The 27,731-nt window shown below is 39.6% G+C and overlaps 2 protein-coding genes across 2 annotated transcripts; both read right to left on the reverse strand.

The window, feature by feature from the left end:
• Positions 1 to 20,355: 20,355 nt before the first annotated feature.
• Positions 20,356 to 22,732, reverse strand: dynll2a (dynein, light chain, LC8-type 2a). Its single transcript, XM_070828974.1, has 3 exons — positions 22,714 to 22,732; positions 22,032 to 22,205; positions 20,356 to 21,030 (listed from the first exon to the last, which is right to left on the reverse strand). Exons 2-3 carry the CDS (start codon positions 22,161 to 22,163, stop codon positions 20,893 to 20,895), a joined length of 270 nt encoding a protein of 89 aa, XP_070685075.1. The 5' UTR covers positions 22,164 to 22,205; positions 22,714 to 22,732; the 3' UTR covers positions 20,356 to 20,892.
• A 1,569-nt stretch (positions 22,733 to 24,301) lies between these two features.
• Positions 24,302 to 27,282, reverse strand: srsf1a (serine and arginine rich splicing factor 1a). The gene is made up of 4 exons (XM_070828972.1): positions 26,847 to 27,282; positions 26,119 to 26,297; positions 25,177 to 25,349; positions 24,302 to 25,000 (listed from the first exon to the last, which is right to left on the reverse strand). Exons 1-4 carry the CDS (start codon positions 27,032 to 27,034, stop codon positions 24,803 to 24,805), a joined length of 738 nt encoding a protein of 245 aa, XP_070685073.1. The 5' UTR covers positions 27,035 to 27,282; the 3' UTR covers positions 24,302 to 24,802.
• Positions 27,283 to 27,731: the final 449 nt, after the last annotated feature.

Raw genomic sequence — 27,731 nt, forward strand, 5'->3', positions numbered from 1 at the left:
CAGAGTGTTTCTGTGGGTTTTAATTGAGCCAAAGACTTGAAAGTCTCTCTGCTGTGTTTGCTCTTCATGCACAAGGTGTGTGTGCAGTCAAGGATTGAGCTTTTCCTCCTCTTTTCTTTTGTTAAATCAGATCAGAGCAGCTTTGAGGTTCGGCTGTTATTCATGGCACAGCAAATTGGTTTCTGTCTCAGCGTTGTTTGATTACGTCTTAACTTCTCTCTTGTGTAGTATTCTTTTTTATTTTCTTGCAATGACAAAGCAGCTGATAAGAAACACCAAACACGAGACACAATTTGGGGGATTTTCCATCCTCTGAAGCTCATGTTTTCACAAAGTAGCAAAGGCTGATACATGAGAGAAAATACTGGGATGTAGCATTTTGTTCATCAGGGCAGCACGACCCCTTGTATCATGTCCCAACAGGCTGATACTCCCAGTTACCTGTAACTGAGCCAGGCTGCCCCCAGATACAGCTGATGCATTCTGTCAGAACAAATCCTCTTTTTACAGCCATGTGCAAAACCGTCTCCCTGTGATGTTAAGCCTGTTCTCCCCATTGTCTGAAAAGATGTGAAGTAAATATTTGATGGCAACCCTCTGCAGCTCACAGGACCAGTTGGGCCATTATTATTCTACCTGTGGAGCCTCTCAGGACCAAAGCCAGGACTAAGACCACCTGTCCTGCAGCTCATCTCTTCACCTCAACCATACGCACATTTTTAAGACCATAAGTTCACATGTTTCAATGCATTTTGAAAGCAAATATAATCACTTGTGCTCAGGCCCATCAAACTCTTAAAGTAGTCCTAAAAATCTGGGTCTGGATTATTGGATGAGGTGAGTACATTTCCATCTTGAAGGAAAATTGGAAAAAAAAATCAGTCAGACCTTTATACAAAACAGTGGTTGTCAAGCTTTTTGGTGTCAAGGACCCCCAAATTGATACACATCAGGCCGCAGACCCATATTGATAAGTATCTCTACAGTAAACTGGCAAATTAATAGTAAAGAGAGCGACACCTACGATCACTCACATAAATGACTCCCAATTTTTGGACCAGACTGCTGATAAAGAACAATAAAAGTCTCCAAAGCAACAGCCAGAGTTGCCAGACTGGACTGATAAGAAACAAATTAATTAATTATTTAATTAATTAATCAGCGTTATTACTTTCAGTCGTCTGTGTAATCAAATACAAGATGAATGAAAAATAAAAGCTGAGCAGGTTACAATACAATAAGAGGAAAAACGTTACTAGAAGTCATAAAATAATAATGCTGTGTGAATCAAAGTTTTTTAGTGTTTTTAAAGTTCCTTTGTTTTTTCACAAAGCTATGACAGAATACTAATTGGAGTAGGAAAGAAGTTTAAATGTAGTTGTAATAAACTGAGATGACATCAGTGACGGATTGTAACTAAGTACAGTTACTCAAATACCATAGGGGCTACTTAAGTACAAATTTGAGGTACTTGTACTTTGGTTGAGTCTCCTCATGCCACTTTCTACCAGTCTACTCTACTGCGCTAAAGGAAATATTGTACGTTTTACTTCACCACAATAATCTGTCAGCTTTCGGTGCTTTACGGATTAAGATTTGTGCACACAAAGACTATGAAGAGCTAATAAAACATGTTTTTTTTAAAATATTTTATCAAACTACTCAACATTACATAAGTACGGCTAAAATGATTCGTCGAGTAATCGATTAGTCGACTGACAGAAAATGAATTAGCAACTGTGTTGATGGAAGAACATTTCATGGTTTGACAAATGTGAAGATTTTCTTGTGAATTATTTTAATGTTTTTATGATGAAGCTTGATGAAAAGTCACCCAGAAAGACTGTCTAGTCATGGCAACACATGGTTTTCACTCTCTCTCTCTCTCTCTCCCTCTCTCACTGGCTCTCTCAGCTGATTGTGGGCGTTTACACTCATGCACTTAAACCAATTAGATTCTCACTCTAAACCTCATGAACCAATCATCTCATATCTGTTAAGGTTTAAAGTCCCTCTTTAAAGCCCTTCTCTCTCACTGTCAGCTGTCATTTCAGGTAAATTGATGTGACCTTCCTCCAACCCATTCACCTCCGGTCCTCAATATATGATAGTATAACAGTCACAGCAGCCATTTTTCAGTTTCTCTCTCTTAAACCAAAACTTCAGGTTAACATTTTAGTGTCTTCAAAGCAAGATTCAGCCCTGGAGCCTCCTGCTAGCATCTGAAACCTCACTAAACCAGCAGGTATAGGAAATAGACAGGAGTTCTTAATTGTGTCTTTTACCTATTTTTGTGTATTTATGTTTGTCAAAGTTGAATTAATATGACTCTGTATAATTCATAATTTAGGAATGCGTGAAATTTGCTCAAGTCAATTGAAAACTCAGACATTGTTAGACAAAGCTAGCGGGCCATGACAAAATAATCTTAACAGAAGTCTTTTAAAAATGAAATTTGAAACTTTCTATCAGTAATTTGTAGTCAAAGTGTACAACTATGATATAAAAACATTTTGCTGTCATGCAGTCTCTGTAAACATATGTTGAATGGTTCAAATTTTGTTGTACTGAGATAAACAATATATTAAAAATGTATCTCAGCTGTAGGATACCACAATTATGTGTGTGTGTGTGTGTGTTACTGTAGCTGATGATGATGATGCTGTCCTCCTCCTCCCAGCTGCTGCTGGCTGGTGGTCAATATTGACTCAGGGATCGAAGCAACAGCCACTTTGTCAGGGTGCACAGGGGGGCAGACCTGCTATCTCTATGGTATCAGGTGAAAACAGAAGAAGGCATACATCAGAATTAAAGAAAACTATAATAAAGCCATGCACAATTTTAAGATACCGCAAATATGACCAATCGCAGCAACAGTTTAAAATACCGTGCGGTTATTTTGACTGATCTCACTGATTTCAGTGCTTAAATGTAAGACACCGCTTTTGATATACTGGTTTTAATTCTTAGTCATTATTATTAGATCTTGTTAAATTAGAAAAATCCAAAAACATCCAAAAAGCTTTTAGAAACAATTTTCCTGAGCACTAACGCAGGCAAAGAGGCTGACTGCAGCGACACAGTCAAGCAGATTGACTCTGGGAGGGTAAATGAGCCAAAAGACACATTGAGGCATGAAAAGAAAACTGCTGTCAAACGAAAGGACAAACACACCGTTGTTTCTGAGGTTAAATTACATGGTAGGTGTTGCCAATGTTAGACAGTAGATGTGTTAGATAAATGTCTAAAGATAAGCTCCTCGCTGCAACAAAAAGACATTGGTTGATTTCACACAATTACAGGAGCAAACTCCCACTCAAAATGTGTGAAGCAAAGCTGCTAAAGAATTACTGGGTAGTGGCAGACAGAAGGTTTCTGCTGCTCACTTCACTTCTCTAAAAAAAACAACTTATTTTTGTAAGTTAAGAGATTTCAACTTTTGAGCAGGTATACTGGCAGCACCCTGCAATCCTTCCTCAAAGCATCACTGCACCCAAACAGTGTGCAAAGTATGAAGATTCTCCATCAAACTGCACCTCATTTGTTCTCTAGTTATCTATTAGTGACTGTTAAACTGGTCAACCCTGGGGAGATTTGCATGATTCGGACATCGGCTCATGAGCTCCACAATGCTTTGACGCTGGCCAACAGTTTCATTCCAGTGGTTGATTTTGCATAGTTCTGTGGTGAAGGCTTAGAAACATAGGACTCCTTTTGTTTAAGGGTGAAGAGCTGAAGGTGAGCTGCAGGATGTGGAGCGGTGGGTTTCCCCTGAACCTCTCAGTGAACTCACTGCTGTCACCTAGTGAACGACTGACCAAACAGCTCCCAGTGCATCATACAGGTAAGACTGAGCATGAGCATTATTCTCATGCATTCACTAGCAAAACTGGTGTTGCTGTCATATCATTTTCAATGTATCAATTTAAAATTGTATTCGTATTTGAGACTTTTATTGCACTGTATGCCCATAGCATATAACAGTAAAGTTCAAACACACGACACATTCATGTATAGTATCACCCCTGACCTTATTTTGAGCAGACAAACTGTGCCAGGTCCATGTAAGGTGTGTCACCGTGCAATAAATCTCCTGAGAAAAGAACACGAGTGAATCAGATCCAAGCCGTTAGCTGCTGTACTCAGCGGGAAGTCAAACACACGCCTACGAGGAAGAGTTGGGTGACGAATTATGGCCCGATAAGAAGTCCCTTTATTTAGCAGTGTATTTGGAAACGGGAATGGAATGCAGTTATCAGATATTTACTTTGTCCTCGTTAACATCAATATACTGTGTGAACTCTTTGTTGTGCTTTGCAGGAAAAAAAAAATCTTTGCAAATTGGAGTCATTAAGGCAATAACACACTAAAACAATGGTTATAAATAAAAGTACGGAAGTATCAGCAAATACGTCTTCTAAAAGAATCAAAAGTTAAAGTAGTAGTTATAAGAAAAATGACACTTTGTCATTGCTGTATATTAATATGTATGATATTATTATTGTAAGTTAACCTCAGGAGTCCATGTAATCATTGATCATTTATTATTGATAGTAACACAAGTTTATCTAAAGAGACAAGCTTTCACTTAGCATCTCATTCATGTCCGGAGACCATAAAACCATCACATTTTATAAGAGAATTACATGTTTTGTAAGTAAAATCTGCAAAGTGTAGTGACTATAGCTGTCATATAAATGTAGTGAGGTGAAAGTGTGAGGTAGCAAAAAATTGAAATACCCAAGTATAGTGGTGGACTAAATAATACAAACACCTTGCAGTATAACACAGTACAGTTTAACAGCACCACAAAACAACAGCCTCTAAAATGATCATAAAGTTGAATCAACGCCTCTGTAGCACAGTCTAAACACTGAACATTATAACCACTGGCGGATGAAGTATGGAGAAGTGAAGGTAGCAACACCACCTTCTAAAAATGCTCCACCATAACTGTGCAAGTTCTGCATTCATAAATATTAGCAGCAGAATGTAAAGTTAAACTATCAAAAATAAAAGTACTCCTTAAGGAAAGAACTAATTATACAATTTAATGTTGACTTCACATCAGTCAGTCTATGCACTGATCCAATCTGGACAGATCTCTGCCCCGATATTAACTTCATGAAGTGGATCAGATGTCAGCCTGAGGTGACAAATTTACCCCTAAATCCACAGTTTCTTACTCTTGTTACTTTGTATTATTTATCCCAATCACTTAGGATCAGTGGATCCACACTTTTTATAATGTTTGGCAGTTAAATATCGATGTATTGTATTTTATAAGATGGTCACATGTTGGATGTTATAAACTCTTGATCTGTACATGGCTGTGAAATAAATTTAATAGAGTAATAAGTACAATATTTGCATCTGTACAGTAGTGGAATAAAAGTATAAAGTCTCATAAAATGGAAATAATCAAGCACCTCAAAAGTATTTAAGCACAGTACTTGAATAAATATACTTTTCACCACTGATAATAACCTTCATGGAGGTTGGATTGACTGGAGAAGGGTTTGAGCAGTATTTGACTGCATTGGTTTAGTTAAGTGAACCTGATAAACTGAGTGTATTTTACATTTGAAGAAGATTCATGTTTGTAGTTTTTCATTATTCAATTACTTGTTGAAGGTAGCAAACTCTGATACAGTGTATTCAATCAGAGCCAGTGACAAAACTAGAAATAAAACTCTTCAAAAGTCACACTTATTCCCACTTATGAGTGTTCTGATGCTCTTTACCGGCTCAGCGGGACGCACAGGGACAAAGCTGGACCCATGACTCATATAGGCTACATGTGCTGCTCGATATTTTTCTTTCTCCTTGTCTGCACAATTAGAGATTCAAAAGTAATTACCTGCTCGGCTTCCTCTGCGTTTAAACGGCAGGTTCACAGCCCCCTGATTAATGCAGAGGCATGCACCCACCATTAGCAGCCATGAGAGGTGGAACGTTCTGACTGAAACCCTGCAGAACAAACACTCTGCTGTCAGCACCTGCATAACACAGAATTACACAACATGAGCATTGACACAAAAGGGATGAAAAAATGAAATGAAATGCGCACACAGACACATTCATACACTACACTACATACACACATCATTTTTCATCATCTGGTTACACTCCACATACAGTATGAAGGGAGGTATTAGTGTTAGATCCTGATTCTCAGCTACATTTATTCAAGTATGATTTTGAGGTGAGATGTTTTGCTACATTAGATTTTACTCCACTTTTTTTCAGGGAAAAATGATTTTTACTCCACCAGCTGTGGTTAGTAAATATTTGGAGATAATAATTTTGCATACAAACCATATAATGACATTACAAAATAATACATTTTCATAGAGTAAATCAAATAAGCTCGTTAAAATGCTTTACGTCTGATGTGCATCAATTTAAAACTTGCAGCTTCCTTTATTAATATTTAATTCAATTTAAATAATTATTGATTGATGCTTTGCAGGTTAATCATAGAATTTCGTTGTTATTTGATATTTCAACCCTTAAGTTACTGTTGGACCTTCGGTGCTCTTTAACAGCTCAAAAAATATACTTATGGTAGTTTTAACAGCTTGATACTTCTTGACTTTTCCTGATTTTATGCCAATTGCTTATAAGCAGGATTTAGCACTGATGGCATGTGCAGCAGCAAATGACACATTACTTCTGCATGTGGCCTCAGAGACCCCAGCGAGGTTTAACACGGTGGATTTTTATATCCTTTATATCTGTGATTGGTGTTGACTGCACGTGCTTATTTGTTGTAATCCCAATGCTGCATCATCTACTCATCATCATTATCTACAGTTTGTGACAAAGGTAGTTTTAATAATGTCAGAAGGTTTGATTGATTGTGCAATTTTGATAATTATTTCACAGCAGAGGAGTCTATGGGGAAAGCAATGAGTACATGAGAGTACAATTTTGAGGTATTCAAGTATTTCCACTTCTAGTCGACTACATATTATAGGGAAATGTACTTTGCACTCTGCTGTGGCTCTGGTCACCTTGCAGATGAAGATATTACATACAAACTATACAATGATCTTAAAAAAATATGCATTTTTATAGAATAAACAGCCCAATAGCTTATAATATTATGATAAGGTTGGACTGGACACATTTTTTATAGTTCAAAAGTTGACAATAGTGGCCGAATAAATATTTCTGATCATTTGTTAATGCTACATACATTTATCATAGTCATGCATAGTTTTCCTCTTTTTTCCGCAGGCATTCCACCTCATGAGCACTTTTGATCATTTCAAGAATATTTTGTCAATAATAACTCTCCTTAAGTAATAAGCCTTTCACCTACAAGGGAGTATTTTCATTGTGTGGTATTGCCGCTTAAAAGATCAGAGCACTTATATACATCAACCCATCATAGTTACCATGAATAAAACATCTAAAATGCCAATAATTAGATGGGAATTCACAAACCACATCAGTTAAATGTGGGCTGTGATGTGTGTATCTCTTCCCTTTCAAAAAGATATTTTAAAGACACTTAAATTTACGAGTGAAATCTTCTCTCTGTCCTACCACTGTCAGACACCCATAGGTTTTTATTTGGCCATAAACACACCAATAACAAAAAAATGTGACAGTAGCAACAATGACCTTTAGTGTCAAGATTATTTTTTCTGTCAGCAATTTGTTTGCCTGGTCTGACAGATGCAGTAGCAGGTTATCTGTCCAAGTCTATGAGCTCTTTTTATATCTTTTTTTTCCTCCTTTTTTTCATTAACTGTTAATGTATAACTGAGTCTGCGAGGAATCAGCACATTTCCTTTTACCTCATACACAGATCGATGTTGGTGTGGCTTCGCTGTGAGGGAGCTAAATGGGATCATTGTCAAGAGAGCTACAGTAACACGCCTCATCACTTTGACATGAGAGAAACTACAGATACAGTCATACTGTATGTTTGAAACAGCGCACTGAGGAGAAATGTAGCTGCAAATAACTATTTCTTCACTGTAAAGCTGATAATTGTGAAACTCCTGTAATCCACCAGTGACACAAACGTCTTCATCTGTGGTCCCGACTGTCCACTTGTCGTGATAAGCTCCAGTCTTTCCATAACCTGTTTTTACTGTAAACATGAACTTTGATAGGAACGGTCACTCGGGAGCTCCTCTGAATCTTCTTTGCTTATTTAAGTCAGCTTTTGAACAATTAAGATTCTGGCCCAATGCCACCTAATGTGGAACCCAAGTTATCTATTATTTCATGAGTAAAGAGAAAAGCTTCACACTCAGTCAACCATGGCGTCTGTCTTGTCCCCCTGTGAGTGCCTTAAGCACCTATACAGTTACCGTCTTTGTTTAGTCATCAGACATGATTCTCTATTCCTGTAAAACAAAGCCCCCCCTTTGTGTGTTAGTTTGGTTTAGTTTAGATTAAATATGGTTAATTTTCCTGCAGAAGATACATAACCTTCTTCTGTGGTTCCCAATCAGCGAGAGACCACAAGATAATTTAAAGGATAAGAAAGAACAAAAAGTTCGACCTGATGATGGTCATAAATGAAAAGATGAGGGATCAACAAAGTTGTGACAAGTCATCTAGATGGCAAGATATGGTGATAAAAGCATTACACAGACCAAAAACGTTAGGAGAAATGTGCTGTTTGGTTTCGAAGAAAAGTGGCGTAAAGAGGTGACATAAAAAGGTACGTATTCTTGTTTTCATTTGGCCATAGACTTAAGAATATATTGTACTAGATACACTCTCTCATCTGGATTCTCATGGGCAGAAAACCAAACCGAGTTTTACTTAGTGCTCCCCCTACAGGCCTGGAGCACTTAAATTGTGCTGCATTTGTGTTTTTAATTTGCATTATTTCTATATAATATATTCTATGTTTGCTGTTAATGATTTGTTTTGGCTTTCTGTCTCCTAATGGCAATGTTTTGGGCCATATGTAGCAGGTTTGCCCTTGCCGGCCACCAAGTCAAATAGTTGTGAAGACGTTAACCTAATGGTGGCACTAGAAGAAAAGTCAGATCACCAAAGTGAATGAATGTCTGAACAAAATCCATCCAGTAGATGTTCATATGTTCATATGCTACATAAAAAGTCAGGTAATCATCAAAGCCATCAGGATTCATCCTCTGGGGACCACAGATATCTGCACCAAATTTCATGCCAATCCATCCAATCCAATGTCAAGACATTTCACTAAAAGCCATACATGTGAAACTTGTGGTGGTGCTAGAGTCTGTGAGAGTCTGTGAGATACAGTATATCCTACTGGGACCATAAATGTCTGAACAAAATTTTAAGTCAATACATCTAATTGCTGTTATGATATTTCAGGAGTGCACAGATCGACTGACCTCACTGCTAACATGACAAAAAAGTACTCTTTGCTTTAAATTGCTCACAACTCATGAGAGGTAACAACTAGTTTCTTTTTACATGCCAGAAAGGTTCGAAACCACTGGTCTACTTCACATAAAAACATTTGACCTTTGCACAGGTGTTTCACTTTGAAAAACCTAAACTGGACTTTTGATTTTTCATTTAAATCTGCGCTCACAAACCCATTATGCACAGTCGCCCCCCTCCCACCACTCCACCAGTGGACTCTGGACCTCTGTCTCCACGCTCCTCTGCTCATCCCTAAAATTAATTCATCCGCACATCTCTGTCCCTCCAACACCACATTAACCTCGACCACAGGAGGCATCCTGTTGGAAAAAATGTCCCTCTGTGGCTTCACGGTGAAACATCAGTTTGACCTTTCCACCTCAGACCCTCTCCCTCAGCTCTTTTCCCACCCTCACGTTGAAGCTCCTCGTTGTTTTACTGTTTGTTCCATCTTGATTTCAACACAGACTGCACGCTCATTCTGCTGAATGATCTTGCAACCAGCCAGGTATTATAAGTGGGGGTATGAAAATAAAACATTAGATTCTCCATCTGGGATATGAAAATTAACACAAAATTAAGCCTTCCCACTGTCTAAACATGTCCATTGTTGCCATGCATTTGTGAGGAGGACTCATTTCAGAGGGTCACGCCACACTGGCTGCTTTCTGGAGGACAGAGAAACTGTAATTGGGGGCCATTAGCTGTTGCCCAAGACCAGTCATGCAGGGGCAGTTTGCAGATTAAGACATAGTGACTGCACCGTCCCACCGCCTGTATCAGTGTCCCCTACCTGTGTGACTTCCCCACCCCCCGACCTCCCTGACCAAACCCCCTGCATGACCCCCCCCCAGTCCCAACTAACCCCCCACATCCCACACACACACACACACAGACACACACACACCTCCCTATGTCCTTTTTGGTTTTCTGTTGTCTTCAAACAGACCTTGAATGGAGTCAGGGCCAGCTAGACCCACAGCAATCAAATAAAAAGACACCTTTATAACAGCTTTAAAATTCAGTCAGGGCAATCTAAACCCATCAGTCACCTGTCTGACAGCACCTGCTCTGCTTTGTTGTGAACCAGGTTCAGCTCTCAGCTACTGCAGCTGTGAAACTTTTCCAATATATGTAAAAGTTAGAAAAGGCTATGGCAAAATATTTAAATTCAATACTGATTATAAGCTAAGATGAACTAAGACAAACAAAATTAAGCTAAGGCAAGAAAAGAATGAGCTAAACTGAAGTAAAATACACTAAACCAAGCCAAACTGCTAAACAAAAGTAATCCAAAAACTAAACTGAACTGAAATGAAATGCAGCTAAGATAAACTTAACTAAAGAAAACTGAACTAAGCAATACTAAATAAAAATACTAGACCTAATGGGAACTGCTCATTTGTGCGTTATTGCAGAACCTCAATAGGGCCTTTCTCCTGTATTCATCATTGGCCTCCAGCAAGCATGATGTTTCTCAAACCCTAAGATTTAAGATTCAATTCAAGATTCAAAGCGTTTATTGTCATGTGTACAGTACAGAAACTTTTCATTGTTTCCCTGTACAATGAAAATCTTACTTTGCATCCACACTGAATGCCTGAACAGTTTAAAGTGAGAGTAAAAGAGTAAAAAAGTGGCATGCAGGAGAAGTAGAAGATAAAATACAAAATATAAACTACTATTACTAATATAAATATATTTACATAATGTGCAACATCATTAACATTACAAGTAAATGTGCAAATTTGTCAGAGGTAGATGGTATGAACAGTGGGGATAAACATTATGATAGGTATAAAGGTAAGCAGAGTCCCCCACAAATGGGGCCACCATGTTGCTTCGCTTCACCCCACTGCTCCCGGTGCCCGCTGCATTCACGCTCCACAGTGGATCTTGCACGGTCCAGCGCACAGTCAGACTTGAGCGGGTGTCCGCGTCACTGGGACATTTCTCTGACTATTGGGGTTTCGGAGTAATCTGAACAATGGCATGGCAACACTGAATGTAGCTGAGTTAAGCTAAACTAAACTAGACTAAATTAAGCTAGACTACTTGAGAATATAATAAAGAAAAGGGAAATAAATTAAACTAAAAGCAGATTTTAAACTAAACTAAATTATACCAAATGAAACTTAACTAATTGCAAAACTAAACTAAAACTGAAATAACACTAAAATATACATAAAAGTGAATATGAATATAAATACTTATATAATACAATGTTGTACTTACATAATTGTTCATTCTTTCTTCTGTATCATAAAAGCAAAAGAATCACAACAGAAAAAGGACTTAAGCATTAAAAAAGTTATGCAGTCTTGTCATCTCCATCCAGTGCAAAATGTTGTGACCTTAATAAGCACTGATAAAAAAATTAACTTTCACTGAGTCTTTATTTCTACTTTTCTTAATTTCCTTCTGTCTTGCCTCAAGTTACAGAAAACAATTCTCTAAAAATGATTAATTGCTGCATTGTGAAAAAAGGATTATTTCTCTGCAGTGCCACTTTGCATTTTAATACTAGTACAAAATGTTTTTGTGCAGTGCACGGAGGCCGTGCAGGAGCCCCCCTGCAGCCACAGATCCAGTCAGTGAAGCCAGAGTTTCACAGTCCCTCTCATAAAGAGTTGCCCTGCTTTATGGCCCTATTGCCCTACATCACATGCCTTCAGTGCTGGGATATGATCAGAGATAAGGCAAGAAAGCACCGAAACAAATCTTACTCTCCTCCTTCCTTACGCTGCTCATTCAGGTAAATGAACAGGATGGGAAACGCACTGAAGTTCGGTTTCTCAAGTTTGGTTTTGGTTGTGTTAAGAGACCATAAACAAAAAGCCTACTGAATGAAAGAAAGTCTTGAGTAGCATTATTTCTTCATATAAGGTGAGAGGTGTTTTGGAAACTACTTCTTTGGAAGCTATCAAAGAAGGTCTGAATCACTGAGATGTCCTTATTGCATACAAGTTTTATAAATCATGTCTTTATGATAAGCTGATAACCTTATCCTTGACAGCAGCACACAGCGAGGGCAGTAAAGGTGCAGGATTACAAGGTGATGGTCCATAAAGGGTTTGGCTCAGATAAGGTGGTTTGTTGGAGTGAGAGACAGGACTGGTAACTTTAGGTCAACAGAAACCAGGTTTTCTTTTCAACAATGAGGCTGACTCTGCCGCATGTTACTGAAAAACACCTGAGCATGTGGTCACATTTTTTGATTTTAGGAATCGTGAAGCTTCTCTAGAAGCAAACTTCTTTTTATGTGTTTGCATTAGTGTCGGAACAGACAAGGTCATAAAAATATTGCGGCCCATGAAAGGCAGCCATTTCAACCTTTAGCCTGCTCCTCACTTAGTCATGCAGGATGTTTGCTAAGATCTAGCGACTTTAAAACTGAGCGTTATGTACTTGTTTGCATAGGTATGTTGTTTTTATGTTTGCTTTGTCGTTAAAAAAAAACATTGAGGGGCAGCAAAAGTGCAGCGTCTGCCCACCATTCCCCTGCGGTTTTAGCCAGTCTGATGAACTTTATAGCTACATTGTTATGCCAACAAGCGCAACAAAATGCCTCCCAGCTGATGTCCACCTTTCTAATCTTCAGAATGGCTCTATTAATAAGCCTAATGGCATATGAGCGATACCACACCTGAGCGAAACTGCACAGGGTGACTGCTTCAGCAACTTCCCGTATTGCAATGCAAACCTTCATGGCTGCGCTCCATTCGGAGGAAACCATTAGAACAAACTGCTCCCGGGTGCAGCAAAGCAGACCGGACACCATCATTTATGAACCAAATCACCTCTGGGTGCCCTATGCAAGGACAAAGCGCAGGCTGTCTGTATGCAAACTCTCACAGAGCAACACTTTTTGAATACATGGAGAAACAAAATTGCTTTTTCATCGGTTTATCTACATTTCTGTCTTAGTTCTGTCTAATCAGTAACTATCATTATTAGTATGGGGAGAACTCTTAAGTTTCCCTTTAGTCAAGGGAAATTCCACTTTTTCTACAAAACCTTCTGTTGCTTTTCATAGTTACATTTTATTGTCAATAATTCATATGCTACAGTAAGTTAGTGATAATCCAAATATAGTAATGTAGGCTCCATGTACATCATAGCAACATATAGTCAATATACAATGTTTTGATAAAACAGGTTGCACACAAGTTCTAACGGGAGGAGAAATGGACTACTTCTTAAAAGTGTTCTGAAAAAGTGTTTCTGAGCCAAACATTATGTCTTCAGATCAGGACCATTTATGTTTATGACTAGTTAAGTTGTGAAAGGAAAACGTCTCTGGGTTTTTACACATAAATATAAAGGAAAATAAAAATGTTTGAAATGTAAATACAACAGTATTGTCACAAACATTTAATAAGTGTTGCTCTAATTCTGATTTAGAAAAGTAATATAGAGTTTTACACCAACATTGATCCAACTGACTCCTACGGTCATATCATAAATTAAAAAAAGAGAAAAAGACAAAGACCTGTCACGAAGAGAAAGGTTTCCCTCTTGTGGTCATAATGTGGAAGTGCATTTCTGATTGGCCAACCCAAACAAAATCATTTAAATAACATCTATCTATCTATCTATCTATCTATCTATCTATCTATCTATCTATCTATCTATCTGTCTATCTATCTATCTATCTATCTATCTATCTATCTATCTATCTATCTATCTATCTATCTATCTATCTATCTGTCTATCCACAGCATTTTAGTGTGGATAGACTGAGTCGCTGTATAAGGGCGATTATAATGCAATAATGCAGTGATATTACTGTACATTATGCAAGGACAAGAAAGAAAATCATGTTCCATTCAGACATAATCACAAACATCATCAACACAACACCGATACCATATGAACATGGAGCCGAAACCAAAATGTGCGCAGTGGATGTCTAACTGTAGGTGTGCTTTAGGTTTGTGTTACTTGGTGTCTATGACGTGTGCATCACCTGTTCAGCAGCTGTGCAGCATTCACACCTCCAATAGAAATCAGCACTGACAAGTACACAAAAGGAAGACATGACAGGTGGATAAAGCGAGGACGTGTTCACTCACATTTCTGTGCTGTTCCCCTTGTGCACTGTACGTTAATAAATCCTCACTCATACCCTTGGAAAAAGAAATAGTACATAGCTTCTGGTGTCCTTTTCCCTTTTTTCAACCACTAAACACACAGCAGTCATGAGTGTAGAGGAACATATTTTCATTTTCAATGACTTTCATGCAATGATGCATGTAAAGTTGATTCCCCTAGACAATAAAAGCATGTACTTCAACCTACACACCTTGTCACTCTGGCTTAAGTGTCCAGTTGCTGCTATTAACATATTCATGTGGCACTTTTTTTCTCCCACTTTTATCAACATCCCTGATGTTTGAGTCTGAGTCATTTGCCTCCTTGTTATGCCGGTGTTAAGTCCGCCCACTGGTCATCTCACAGTCTATGAGGCATCTGCAGAGCACAAACATTCACCACATCAATGAGAGCTACGCTCCCAACAAAACAGGAGGGTATTTTCAGCCTGAGCCGCAACAACAGTTTGTTTGGTGCAAATTCAGGATATTCAAATGCTTTTTGAGGTGGAAACACGTGACGAGCTGAAGAGCTCATGGCTACAGATATGTTGCACTAAAAGGATCTTTTTAGGATCATTCAGAGATCTGGATTTGAATGCTTTATGTGTCAGTCTGGTGGAAATTGAGCTATGTGAGATGGAGCCGGATTTGCTTTAACATCATAGTTAAGTTATCAGTAAAGTAAAAAAAGGTCTGACCACAATCTCATTTTCAATTAACAAACCAGAAACAAAGTCTATTTGTCAGTTGTATGTTTTAAGGCCACAGTTCAGACACATAAACTGCATTCTTATCATCAAACTTAACGTTTAAACCTGCCTGAGGATAAATATATCATGCAAACATTTCTTCAACTTTGAAGCTGCAGGGGTTAATTTCCTGGTCCAGTCAATTATCCTTGTGGTCTACATGTGAATGTGCTCTGGCTATGAATTACAGCTCCGTGTGGGAAGATGGATGAAGGCAGCCAGAGGCTACAGTATGAAAGAGAAGCAGGTAGGTATGTGGGGGGGAGGAGACGCTGATGGGAAAAAACAAGAGTGTAAAACATCAGTGAAGGTTTGGTGAAAAAGCCTCTAACATACTTCTGTTTAAAATGTGACTGAATAGACACAAGACACCACTATGATACATTATTCTGTATTTCTGTGAAACAGGAAGATCAGACAGAATAAAATCTTTGTTTCCTTTTCATTTGTTTTCCATTTATTTCAGTCTTTTTCACTCATCGAAGGGAGCTACAAGTGATCACCACGACGTCAGGGGTTAAAATGAATCATTTTTGAGATTCAAAATTATGTAGAGATGAAAAGGCCTTTTCTAATGTTTAGGCAAAGTGTTCCAGTTAACTCCACATGGTGTCTTGTGTCACCCACTTTGACCTCAGTCTGTCCCTAGAAATTATTCATTAGTCACTTGTCCTTTAATTTGTCTGCTTTCTCAGCTCTACTGGCTGCGCATGCTCTCGCTTCTACAGATTTCCACTCTCAGACATCACGTAACTTCAGCACAAACTCAAAACATTACACAAGTGACACTCTACTCCCGCTGCTTTTGTCAATGAGAAAACAGTAGCCACATTGACGCTGAAATAGCACAAAATATCTCGATTGTAGCTCACATTGTAGGTTCCACTGCAACCGTGATTTGCACAAAAACATAAAATCTGTCATTTTTCTGTGGTTGCGTTATATTGTAATGCATATCATTACATCAGCCCTGATCCTGACACATGATCTGTCGATTGAAGCTGAGGTCCAACTGCAGCCATGTGGACACAATTTTTCATGCCAACCAAATAGCAGCAGCTCTGCTCTCTGAGCTCTCTCTGACTGAGGTGGAATCAGCTGATGTAGTACTCAAACACGGATCTAGATGTCACATTGTTGGATGCAACACGTTTGTACAGAAATTATGGGAAAACAAAACAAAACTTGGAGGCAAAAACATTGTTGATTTTTGTGAATGTGGATAATAATTCCTATTTTTAATGGTCAAACTTGATGCTGCAGAGGTTGAGATAGCTCGAATTCTAGCACCTAAACAGCTGAATCCTACATTTCCCATAATGCAACTTGAAAGCATCGTTTTGTTAGACCTTTCCTGCCACATTTTTCAAACTCCAAGCCTCCCCTTTAGAGTATTAAAGACTTGCAGGTTTTCTGTTAAAAACTTGAAGTGACAAAGCTCAAGTTGAGTTGATAACCCCGATGACATCATCAGGGTTATTTCCCTCCATTTTGCAATCATGGCAAAATTTGATAATTAAAATACTTGGAGTGTCCCTCTAAGGAATTACTGAGAAAAGTTTATCTCTACTGCGAGGCGCACTAAAGCATTGATTCTCATGATAAGCCTGACATGACTTGAATGCAGCATCGGTGTATCACAGCATGACATAACCAGCATGACACTACCCCAACTGATGTCACAGTTACGTGGTTTGGGGTCATTGTCTCTGAGCAAAGGTCTCACACTTGTTGTCAAGGACTTTGTTTTTCACACAAAACCACTTGCACAGTACAAGCACAACATGAATCCACCACCACAGACGTACTGTGGGCCTTGCTGCTTTAATGCATGAAAACTGCAACACTCATTAGTATCCATCTGGCTCAGTCAGCTCGCTCTGTATGGATTTATGTGGCCCGATTCTCTTGTCTATTGTGTTGTGATTTATTGTTGAATTGTCAGGCTTTTATGGGGTCATCACATAATGCAACCATAAAACTAAAGCATGACAACCTCATGGTCCCTCTTTTTAAGCCTGCCTCATGCTGGATATGTTTTTTGACCCTGCAGCTCCAGTAAGGTAAACCTGAGGAACCATCAGGTAAAGGCCTTCATAAACTAATGTTGCTTGTTTTGTCTGACAAATGGTCGAAATGTGTTGAAAAGCAGCAAAAAAGTCAGTGAATGTTTACCATTTTTACAAAAGTGACATTGAGTAACTGTGGAAAAAATAAATGACACTAATGTCAGCAGAGGTTTTCAAACTATAGATACTGTTGTAATTGACATGACTGGGTCAGTTCCCTTATTTTACCACTCGTCTACTTTATTGTACTGTTACGCCAACATTTTAGCATTTGTAACCATACTGTAGCTGCTGTTTATCAAAAGTTACATACGTAACCTCGCTTTAAAGGACTGATTTGACATTGTGGGAAGTCAGATAATAAACTGATACCACTCTTGTGTCTCTGCAGTGAATCTGAAGCTAGTGTCTGCCAGCAGCTAATAAACTTAGCTTAGCACAAACACTGGAAACAGCTACACACAAGCTTTTATGAGGTCGTGGTTACACCACAGGAAGTAGTGTACACGATATGCTTGGCGTTCACGCAAGCCCTCAGGAAGTGAGCCAAATTCAGCCAATTTGAGCCAAACTGTATAATTACGAGAATGGCGTCCGTCGTGTGATACCATTGAGCCGAAAAACACAATTTTTTCCATTGATTTACATTGTGAAAGAGACACCTGTAAATAGGCGGATAGTGACTCCTTTCACCATCAGAATTTTAACCATTTGGTCAGATAACATTTGAGAAGTCTAGAAGAGCCGAACAATAAAATAATTTTATTCCCATTAATTATAGCTGAGGGCTAAAAGGCTAATTTGTTGGCTCAGCAGATGATGAGATGCTAAAGCTCACGCTCAATGGGCCCAACAATTCAGAAGATCGGGGAACTTTTATTCCCAGGAAGGAACTTTTTTGATATCATGCGCCACCTAGCATCTTTCATATGAATGAACGGAGCCTCCAACACTCACATTGGAGTATCCAGTTCTCTTCATACCGCCAAGCGTTGACGTGGTGATGAGAACACTGTTGCTAGACAATGCTGCTAGGCAACATGGACAACCAAGCCACTGACGCTAACAATTTAGCTAGCTAGCAACAGATGATGCTGCAGGATATGCAAGGTTGTTGGGAAATCAACATTTTCCTCAGACAGAAAATTACTAAGAAAAACTCTTTATGACTAAAATTAAAATACTTTAACTTTCCATCCACCGAATAATGAACTTCCATGGCCTCTGCAACTTCTGAAAACACCGGTAAACAACCCCATTTAAATCCACCAATACAAACAAGATATAGCATGTTAATTAGTGGGCCTTTGAAGGTGCTGGTAGGGAGATTTTGTTACCTTTTCCATTCTTCATGCTAGGATTAATCTCACCAAATGCTTGGTAAAAACAAAAATAAAACAAACAAAAAAATTCAAATAAGCGTGTTCCGAAATTTTCTATTCCCTATAAATCATTCCCATGAAAAGGAAGCTACACCAAGTATACCCGGTTAGCTTAGCATAGCATAGATACTGGAAACAGAGGCGAAAAGCTAGCTTAGTAGCTCTTCTAAAGCACACAAATTAACATGTTATATCTTGTTTCATCTGTACAGAAAACGTAAAAAAAAAAAAAATCTTTACCTTTGAAACATTTACGCTGCCTGCGGTAGCTTCATGTTTGCTACATGAACCTGTGGGGATTTCCGAACTATTGGGAAGAAAGCAAATAACAGTATTCTTCGTTAAGCGTTATGGATTTATTTTCTGTCTGTCAATCAGTTCATGTTCCCAATGACAAAATGAGAATGACAAAAAAAAGGCCACAGAGTAATAAGTCAACAATTAATTTTTATTTCATCGAGTTTATACGATTTTGGTTCTGTAGCAACCTACTGGATAATTATAATGAAGTGCAATTGTACTCAAGCCAGTTACAGTTGAGAGCAATGACAGGCACACGTTTTGTGCAAATTGAACAGCATTGGAACGGCTCCTACACATACACAGCAAAAATACATGCCAGAGGAAAACAATACTAAAATCAGTGACACTAGTTAGGAAGACTTCCTGCGAAAACAATATCAATCCAAGCTAACGCGTGAGAGATGCACATTGTTGGATTATGGGAGAGAAAAACTGAGCAAACGTTAAGTCTTTACGCACAGCGAGAAATGTATGATGTTATCCAGCTCCATGGACTCAATCCCTCCAATCTGCCCTCCAAAAGAACACATTTCATCATAATCCAAACACTGTGCATTGCCATTTCAAACTAATTATACTGACATGACAAAATGAAAACCCCAAATCAGTGCGCTAGACAAGAGATGCACTTGCTTGCAGATGCTTTAAGGAGTCCCAACTCCAAACGCTTTGTCTTTCCTGCATATCTGGCAGTACAGTGGCAATGCAGAAATAAAGGTTGGGGGTAATGCAACTTTATCACAAGCCACACAAGACGACACAACCATCTGAGACACAGGGGTGTTGGTAGCCTTGTTAGAGTTGACTGCAGATGTTTTTTTTTATTTTTTTTTTTAAAATCACCTTCCTAACGCTGCTTTATAGGAATTACTGGGACAAGACACACATCGGCTCGGTCCAATATCTACATACTGAAAAGTGGAAATTAAATAAACTCTTTATCTTCATGGTGAGCTTTCATTTGCGTCTGATGATAGTTAAAAGAAAGTGTGGATATTCTCCTCAAAACATGCAGAAACACAGGATTATAAGAAGTGGCTGAGTTGTTGGTTTTGGTAACCAGTCTGTGGCGTTACTACTCGAACATTACAGGCTATAAGGTCTGTGTACGCGAGCTCTATGTGCTTCATCGTCCCTCACGTGAAAATTTAAGAGCTGACAAACATCCCTGGAAATGCTTGCACCGGCTCATGTTGCTTCCAAAATGTCAAGTGTTGTTGGATGTTGTGACATCTTTTTTCTGAAAGCGGCTGCTAAAATTTCTCATCTGTTGCTGATTTTATTTTAAATCCAAATTGCAAACGTTAAAAGGTTTTGTATATGCATCTACAGACAACACAATTCCTTTAAATTTGTAAAGTTAGCAGGATTAAACCGAACTCATGCTGTATGTTCTCCTGGAAACAAAAGGGGGCCTCGAAGTGACCCATCATGTGAAAAGAGCTTGATTATTCTGCCCCGTTAACCAACTTCTCTTCATGACCGCACATTAAAATCTTGATAATGAACTGTTAAACTGGTGCACGCATTATGATTTTACCATCTAAACCGACAGATGGAGTCTCATAACAGGGTCTGGCAATGCGGCTTGTGAAGGAAAGCAGATGCACCACTACATTCTACAGCTTTCCTTTATTATACAATCAAGGGCCACGTTGAAATCTTTTACAACCTAGAATTTAACAGCATCAACAAAAAACTACTTCAGTTGCATTCAAATGGCAACTATCGAAAAGTAAACTTACTGTAACATACATATTAAATAGTGTATAGTCCATGCAATTGCGCACGGCCGGTTTTGCATTGTTATGGTATGTCGTTATTAGTGTATGGGAGACATCAGCCACCAGTGCATTTCCGATTTAGGTTCAGGGAGAAAAACTCCTCAACACCCATCAGAAACTTCTCAGCCAGACTTGAAGAGCAAGATGGCCACTTGGCCCAAGTAGAAGTAAATGAAATGCTTTGTCTCGTGGGTGACGTAGCTGCCAAAGTTCCTCCCGACGATGCAGTGCCAGGTGGGGTTATACTTCTTGTCAAACTCCTGAAAGAGGTCGAGAGAAGAAGATTCGTGAACATCGAATCAGAAACAAGAACCACAGGCTGCAATCTACAAATCCCTTCACTCAGACTGAGACCGAGGCCGCAGCTACCATTAATGATATTTACATACTTTTATTTTCATTATTTCACAAGTCAATCAGCCAATTATACTCTAAATTAATCAGTTATTTGAAAGTAAAATGTCAGAATAAAAATATTAAATTCCCCATTCTAATTTCCCAGAGGCCAAAATCTTACATTTTATCATCGTACATAACAAAAACAGCATCAAATTCTCACATTTAAGAAGCTGAAACCAGCAAAGGTTTGATATTTGAGTGGAAAATGAAAAGAACTTTTAATTGGTTATCAGAAAAGTTGCTGATAAAGTTGCTGGGGGTCAACTACTATCAAGCCAATAAACAAATAAGATAAAAACGGAGGTAAATTGCTGAAAACCCACCTTTTAATCTTTTATGGTCATTATTTCACTATTTCGCCTTTTGTGTGCTGTTTTTAACATTTTTTTTTATTTCCATTGCCTTTCATCCGTTCTATTGTCTTCATTTTTTTCAATTTTATCATTTTTAATTGTCTAATTTTCATATTTGAGCCGTCTTACTCGCTTAGGAGTCTCCTGTAAAGCATTTTGAAGAGCGCTAACAATATAAAAGGTGCTATGCAAACACAAGTTTGATTGATTGACTGATTCAGACTCTTGATGGGAAATCAGTGCGCATAAAATACAACTCATTTCTGGTTAAGCGTCAGTAGACACAGTGTTTTGGAGGGGACACTTGTGGACCCATGACCTCGGTGATTTAAATAAATAAAATAAAATAAAATAAAAAATAAATCCTGGCTGCAGCCCTGATCATAAGAGCCTCATCTCCACACTGACCAAAAATAGATGTGAGAATTAAAAAAGGCTCTAAATTTGCAGATCATGTGCCAGTGATGTAAGCTCCACTCGGATCCCTCCATGCACCCGTCCTGTCTCACCTTCTTGATGTAGGCTGCGATGTCCTTCTCTATGTTGTACTTCTCCATGGCCTGGGTGGCACAGTCCACCGCGTCCTGCTGCATGTCCTCGGACATGTCTGCGTTCTTGATCACCGCTTTCCTGTCGGTCATGGTTGAAGAGGAGGAGGAGGAGGATGGTGGTGATGATGCCTGCTGAGGAAGAAAAGGAGCACTGCACTGAAAATTAACACCGCACGTGGTGATGGGGATGGGGATGGTTTAGGCCAGCACGGATCATCGCAAACATCAATCATACGCAGAAGATTTGACACCGCGTTTTCTACCATTTGCACTGATTCCTAATCACAACTTATGCTCGTGTCTTCATGTCTGTATTTTTAAGTACACGATGACTTGAGCGTTGCATAGATTGGCTGCGAAACTTGATACAGGTGGAGTTAAATTACTTGGCAAAATCACTTTCCGATTAAAGCAGCTTCTGCATCGGGAGACCAAAACTATCAAAAATGGATCTAATTAATTGCGTGCTCGGGTCAAATACGCGTGCTTTAGCCCACGTCAGACCAGTTTGCGTGTCTAAACCGGTCGAAACGAATTAAGACATAACAGGAAAAGCTCCCCATCATGAGAGAAACTCGAATCAGAAATATGTCAAGACATGCAAGTCAGTCTTTTTTACACACACAAATCTGTAACTCACCTGGACTTGCGCCGCCTGAAATCACTTCTTTTCTCAAAATAAATGTGTATTTCACCCAGCCGAAGGGAGGGGGGAGGTTTAGATGATGCTGCGGCTAATTGCTTTTTAAAGATTTACACAATAAGCATGTAGGTAGGCTGGCTCTCTGCTGTGCTGCTCCGACGGCTCCCCGCCCCTCTGCTGCATGCTGCACCCTCCCATTGGCTGAGCCGCAGCCTCCCCGTGTGTTGCAAGCGTTTTTCTCCAGCTCCCGTCTGCCGGCATCTTATTTCATCCCACAATGCATCATTCACAGCATACACCACTGGCTGTGGGCTAAAAGGAAACGAGACCTTGGCTGTAGGTAGGTATCGTTTAGCTGTGTGTGTGTGTGTGTGTGTGTGTGTGTGCGTTCACAGGGTTTTTCATCAGTCACCGTCACAGCTGAAAGACACTGGAGCTTTGAATACTGGACACACTCACTGCTGTGTGTTTTCTATTATATCCACAGCTGCAAGGTGTTTTTTATGGACAAAAACAACCTCATTTCCTGCTCCCCTTATGCAAATGTATTAGTTTTAACTTACAAGTGACGTCCTGGGCTACAAATGTGATTATAGGAAGAAAGAAATGCTTTAAAATGGTCTAAACAAGTGTGCATGAAGTGAGTTAATGTTTCAAATAACCACAAACTAAGATGTCCTTGTTTGAAAATGTTTTATTGAAAATGCTAAAGAGAAAAAAAGTAAGATTAAGCAAAATAAAACATACAAACTACTCCCAAATAAAACCCCTTCCCAACCTCCCAAATTTTTAATTCCTTCATACCAGGCATCTACGACTCCATCCTTTGATCCAACTTCCTGGTCCTCTGTTTCGTTTTCTTGTAAAATAAAGCCATTACCACTGAAAAACTTTAAATAGGCATGGGGGGGCCTAATAGGGAAAAAAAAGTTGCTCTGGGACTCCTGTTAATTAGTTCTGAAATCAACTCTCATTTGAATCCTGGAAAACTGATCCCGTTCCGAGCATCCATCCTTGCCTATCCCTTCCCTAATCGATCCACTCATCCAGCTCCAAGGATTGGGATCCACTGAGCCACTCCTCCAATCAAAACCTTGAAATACCAGGAAGAAAATCAGAGGCAGACTGTTAGAATAAAATGTCAAGATTTTTGGGCCTAATTTTTTTCCATTTTGAGCACTCATGTCAGATCAAGAAAAAAAAATGCCACTGAGCACAAAAACTAACACTCCCTGAAGTTAAAACATTTTAACCAATGAGGACAATTAAGTTAAAAGTGGGACACTTCTGCAACAAAGTAGTGATTCAGATTTTTTTCTTAACATTTGACAGCAAAGATGTTACACTTACATCACAACACTTGATCTAGGACTGCTTATTCTGTCACAGGCCAGAGTAGCATGTTAAAAATTGTATATATAACAAAGTACAGCACATATGGCTTTGTTAAATATGACATGCATGATATGGCAACCTATCAAAAAGTTCAATTTATGGAATATGAAGCATACCATTGCCTCGACCTGATTGCTCCTCAATTAGATGTCCTATCCTGACCATACAAATGAAATGTGCTCCACAATGGTTTTATTCCAAATCACTTTAATCCTTCTCTTCAGATGTCTAAAGGAAGACACAAGGGTAAAATACAGTTAAGCATTGGGCTCCCCGTCCAAACAGCCCACCCCACAAATCCAATGAGAAGCAATTTTTTTAAAAAAATAAACAAAAACAAAACTCAATTTTCAATACTTGCAAAAACATTGAGTGCGGGTTATAACAACTCAACATTTTTGAAGTTCAACACAGCACAATTTCTATTGTTGTAAAAATTGAGAGGACAGAAAGAAGGGGAGAGCAGGAGAAAACAAAGAGGACAAAAGGAGCTGAGAGGGTGAGGAACGGGCGAATAAGGGGGGGAGAGGGTAGGGGGCGCGGGTACATCTACATACCAAGATCATCCACAAGGACATCGGGACATGAAATGCAAAAATTAAAAATCAATTGCTGACATCTGGAGAAACTCATAAGAGGTAAAAACAGGAGGGTATACATCAAAAGGGCAAAACATTGGTGGTAGAAAGGTTTAGGAACGGGAGCGAGAGCGGCTGTGACGAGGCGAGTAGCGGGGCGATCCTCTGCCACGACCACGGGAATTGCTGCGGCTGCGGCTGGCGCTGCGACTGCGGCTCCTGCTCCGGCTGCCACGGCTTCGGGAGCGTGATCTTCCGTAACTTGGGCTGCGGGGACCGTCTAATTTCACACGAATGTAAGCAGTCTCTCCCTGGCGGACACAAGAGAACTTGACATTGAAAAGACAACATTCCTGTCTATGGTGGAAATGCCATAGATGGAAGTGAGGGCCAGGTGTGCTTCAAACGTGTCGCATCTCCTGCAGTACTCACCTCGACACGGCAAAGACACATTATCCATGACAAGCGATCAAATCAGTACACATACCTCATGCGAGCGGAATTTGGTGTTGTCCAGCTTTCGAACGGCATAGGTCATGTCTTCTTTGCGCACAAATTCTACAACTCCAGTTCCATCTCTGAAAACGTCAGCGTAGCACACGTCGCCTGCCTCACGCATATGGTCCTTCAGGTCCTGCCAGCTGCCGCTCTGAGGGAGTCCTGAAACATTTTTGTTTTTAAATGTATACATTATCTTTAAGTTAGCTGTCCAGGTTTGTTTAAGCGCTACTAATTTGTTTCCCCAAATTGTTAATGCAGGATTAGGCGCTACAGGATTGCATTTCATTTGCCAACTATAGCAGAAAATAAACATCTTAAAGTGCACTCTACCTTACAGTTATGTTATTTTATTCTATTCTTAGAATGCCTCTAAATCAGAGCTCTCTAAACTAACTACCTCATTTATAGTTATTTCTATGTAGATCAATACACTTTGTTGCCCATCTGATCAAAACTCATTTTCAAGTCTTAAATAATTGGGATCAATTGAATCTTACAACCACAACAGTATGCAAAGACACGTTGGATACTATACTCAGCAGTAAAATACATTCTTTACATAAAGACCAATAACAAATGTATATTCTTGCACTGTTTACATCCAGTTTCAACTGCACATGCATCAAACTAAGGAAGATCATTGCTCTCTGAATAACTCTGATTTCAACTGCATTGTCTGAACTTGACCAAAGTAGCTTTAACAGTCACCAAGATATTTAAAATAGCCATGCTGTGTATTTAAACGCAAGATCTGTATTTAGTGACAGCACACTTAACTAGCTCAAAAATGTGCACAGTTTGATCTGAGCACTAAATCTAGAAGTTGCACTTAAGAGAGATGCATCCAGCAAAACAGGAATAGGCTTCTATAATAGTAAAACTTCTTATGTAATAGCCAAATAAGAGGCAGGCTTGTTTGCATGCTTACCCGACACAATGACCCTGTACTCGGAGCGTCTGGATGGAGGCCCGTATCTGCCTCTGGGAGCTCCTCCAATCCCGCTGAACCCGCCTCTGGAGCCCCTGCCGCTCCGGGGAAACTCCACACGCAGTCTGTAGCCGTCGTAGTCGTATCCATCACGTCCGTAAACGGCATCATCCGCGTCCCTATGAACAAAACGGTGCAGTTTAAACATTTACACATGGAGGGCTGTCAGGCTTGACGCAACACATGCGGAGAAAATGCAGTGAGGGACGGAGTCAGCCATGTTAGCGGCTAGCTTGATCTGGTTTGTGTTAGCTAATCCGCCTTGCAGACATGCACGCAACTACAGAAATGTACCTCCAAAAGAAGCATTTGTTGTTTCAGTCGCTGCACACGTGCACCTGATGCATATTATAAAATCAAGCGTAAGCCTGCAGGTGCACTGCACGAACTTGTGTACAAAGCAAAGAGGGTTTCCGTGTTAACATACCATTAAGGACACAGAGTAAGTAAGGACAAAGCATTGCTTTCTTAATTGCACAAGCCAGATCCCCATTAGGAGTAAGTTAAGAGGCAAAACCGAAACTGCACACGCACACACACACCACGTTTCTGTATGAGAACAAAGTCCAAGCAAACCAGGGAATAGTCTGAGCCCGCGAGTTGGTTAGCCACACAATGGGGCTGCCTGGGGCCTAATAACAAGCTAATGCTAACAGCTAGCTCCTTACCTGGGGTCTTCAAACTCTATGAAGGCGAACGGCGGCCCTCCTCTCCGGTTCTTCAGGTCGATATCTCGAATTGTCCCGTATTTGTAGAAAACGTCTTCCACGTCTTTTGTGCGAATATCAGGAGGGAGATTCCCCACGTATATCCGACAGTCGTTGTTCCCAGCGGGGCCTCGCACAACACCCGACATCGCTGCTAGCGGCTAGCGCGCTTCTTAAGCTAACGGTTTGATGTTCGCAAGATCCTCCAACAGTCGGCGGAGCCACACCGAGAGCGCACCCCGATCGCTTAGAAAACGTCGACCACAAAGGAGAAACAACCCAAAAAACAATATTTGGGATATTCACTGAGTAGACTATACTCTCGACGACACGCTCGGTGGTCCTGTGTTTTTTGTTTTTTTTTTTCTTCAGGAACCGCGCTCCTTTACTGAGGCATTCATGAATACCGGAAACACTGCGGCCAGCACGGACACATCCGCCTCACAAAATAGTCCGCCAGTTCACCAGGTGTTGTGATAGCAACGTGATATGAACATGAAGGTGGTCCACTTCAGCTATTTGGTACTTTAACCAAATGGGGTTTTCACTGAAGCTTTATGTTTAGTTTGTTAAAATTCACACGTTAATGTATCACACACACAACATTTATATTGGTGTAAAAAAGGTGAGAATGTATATATCTGTTAAATAAAACTGGTTATAACATCCCAAAGATGAAATAAACACTTGTTATGTCACCACCAATCACCTTGATGCAGGTATAAAATAGGAGAGTTGCACCTAAACTGTAAAGCGGTGGTGCTGAATGTGTACCCACATCAATATTTAATCACGTTTCTGTGTAAAAAAAAAAGTAAGAATAAATGTGATGATTCGGCGAGGTTT

Source organism: Pempheris klunzingeri, chromosome 4, assembly GCF_042242105.1.
Source record: "Pempheris klunzingeri isolate RE-2024b chromosome 4, fPemKlu1.hap1, whole genome shotgun sequence".
In the NCBI taxonomy this organism is placed as follows: domain Eukaryota; kingdom Metazoa; phylum Chordata; class Actinopteri; order Acropomatiformes; family Pempheridae; genus Pempheris; species Pempheris klunzingeri.

Excerpts from the sequence above, each read along its gene's own strand:
- dynll2a (XM_070828974.1), bottom strand. The coding sequence starts at position 22,163 with ATGACCGACAGGAAAGCGGTGATCAAGAACGCAGACATGTCCGAGGAC. Across the intron at positions 21,031-22,031 it reads TCGCAGCCTACATCAAGAAG|GAGTTTGACAAGAAGTATAA; the intron begins GTGAGACAGGAC and ends GACCTCTTTCAG.
- srsf1a (XM_070828972.1), bottom strand. The coding sequence starts at position 27,034 with ATGTCGGGTGTTGTGCGAGGCCCCGCTGGGAACAACGACTGTCGGATA. Across the intron at positions 26,298-26,846 it reads ATAGAGTTTGAAGACCCCAG|GGACGCGGATGATGCCGTTT; the intron begins GTAAGGAGCTAG and ends TTTTGTTCATAG. Across the intron at positions 25,001-25,176 it reads CCAAATTCCGCTCGCATGAG|GGAGAGACTGCTTACATTCG; the intron begins GTATGTGTACTG and ends TGTGTCCGCCAG.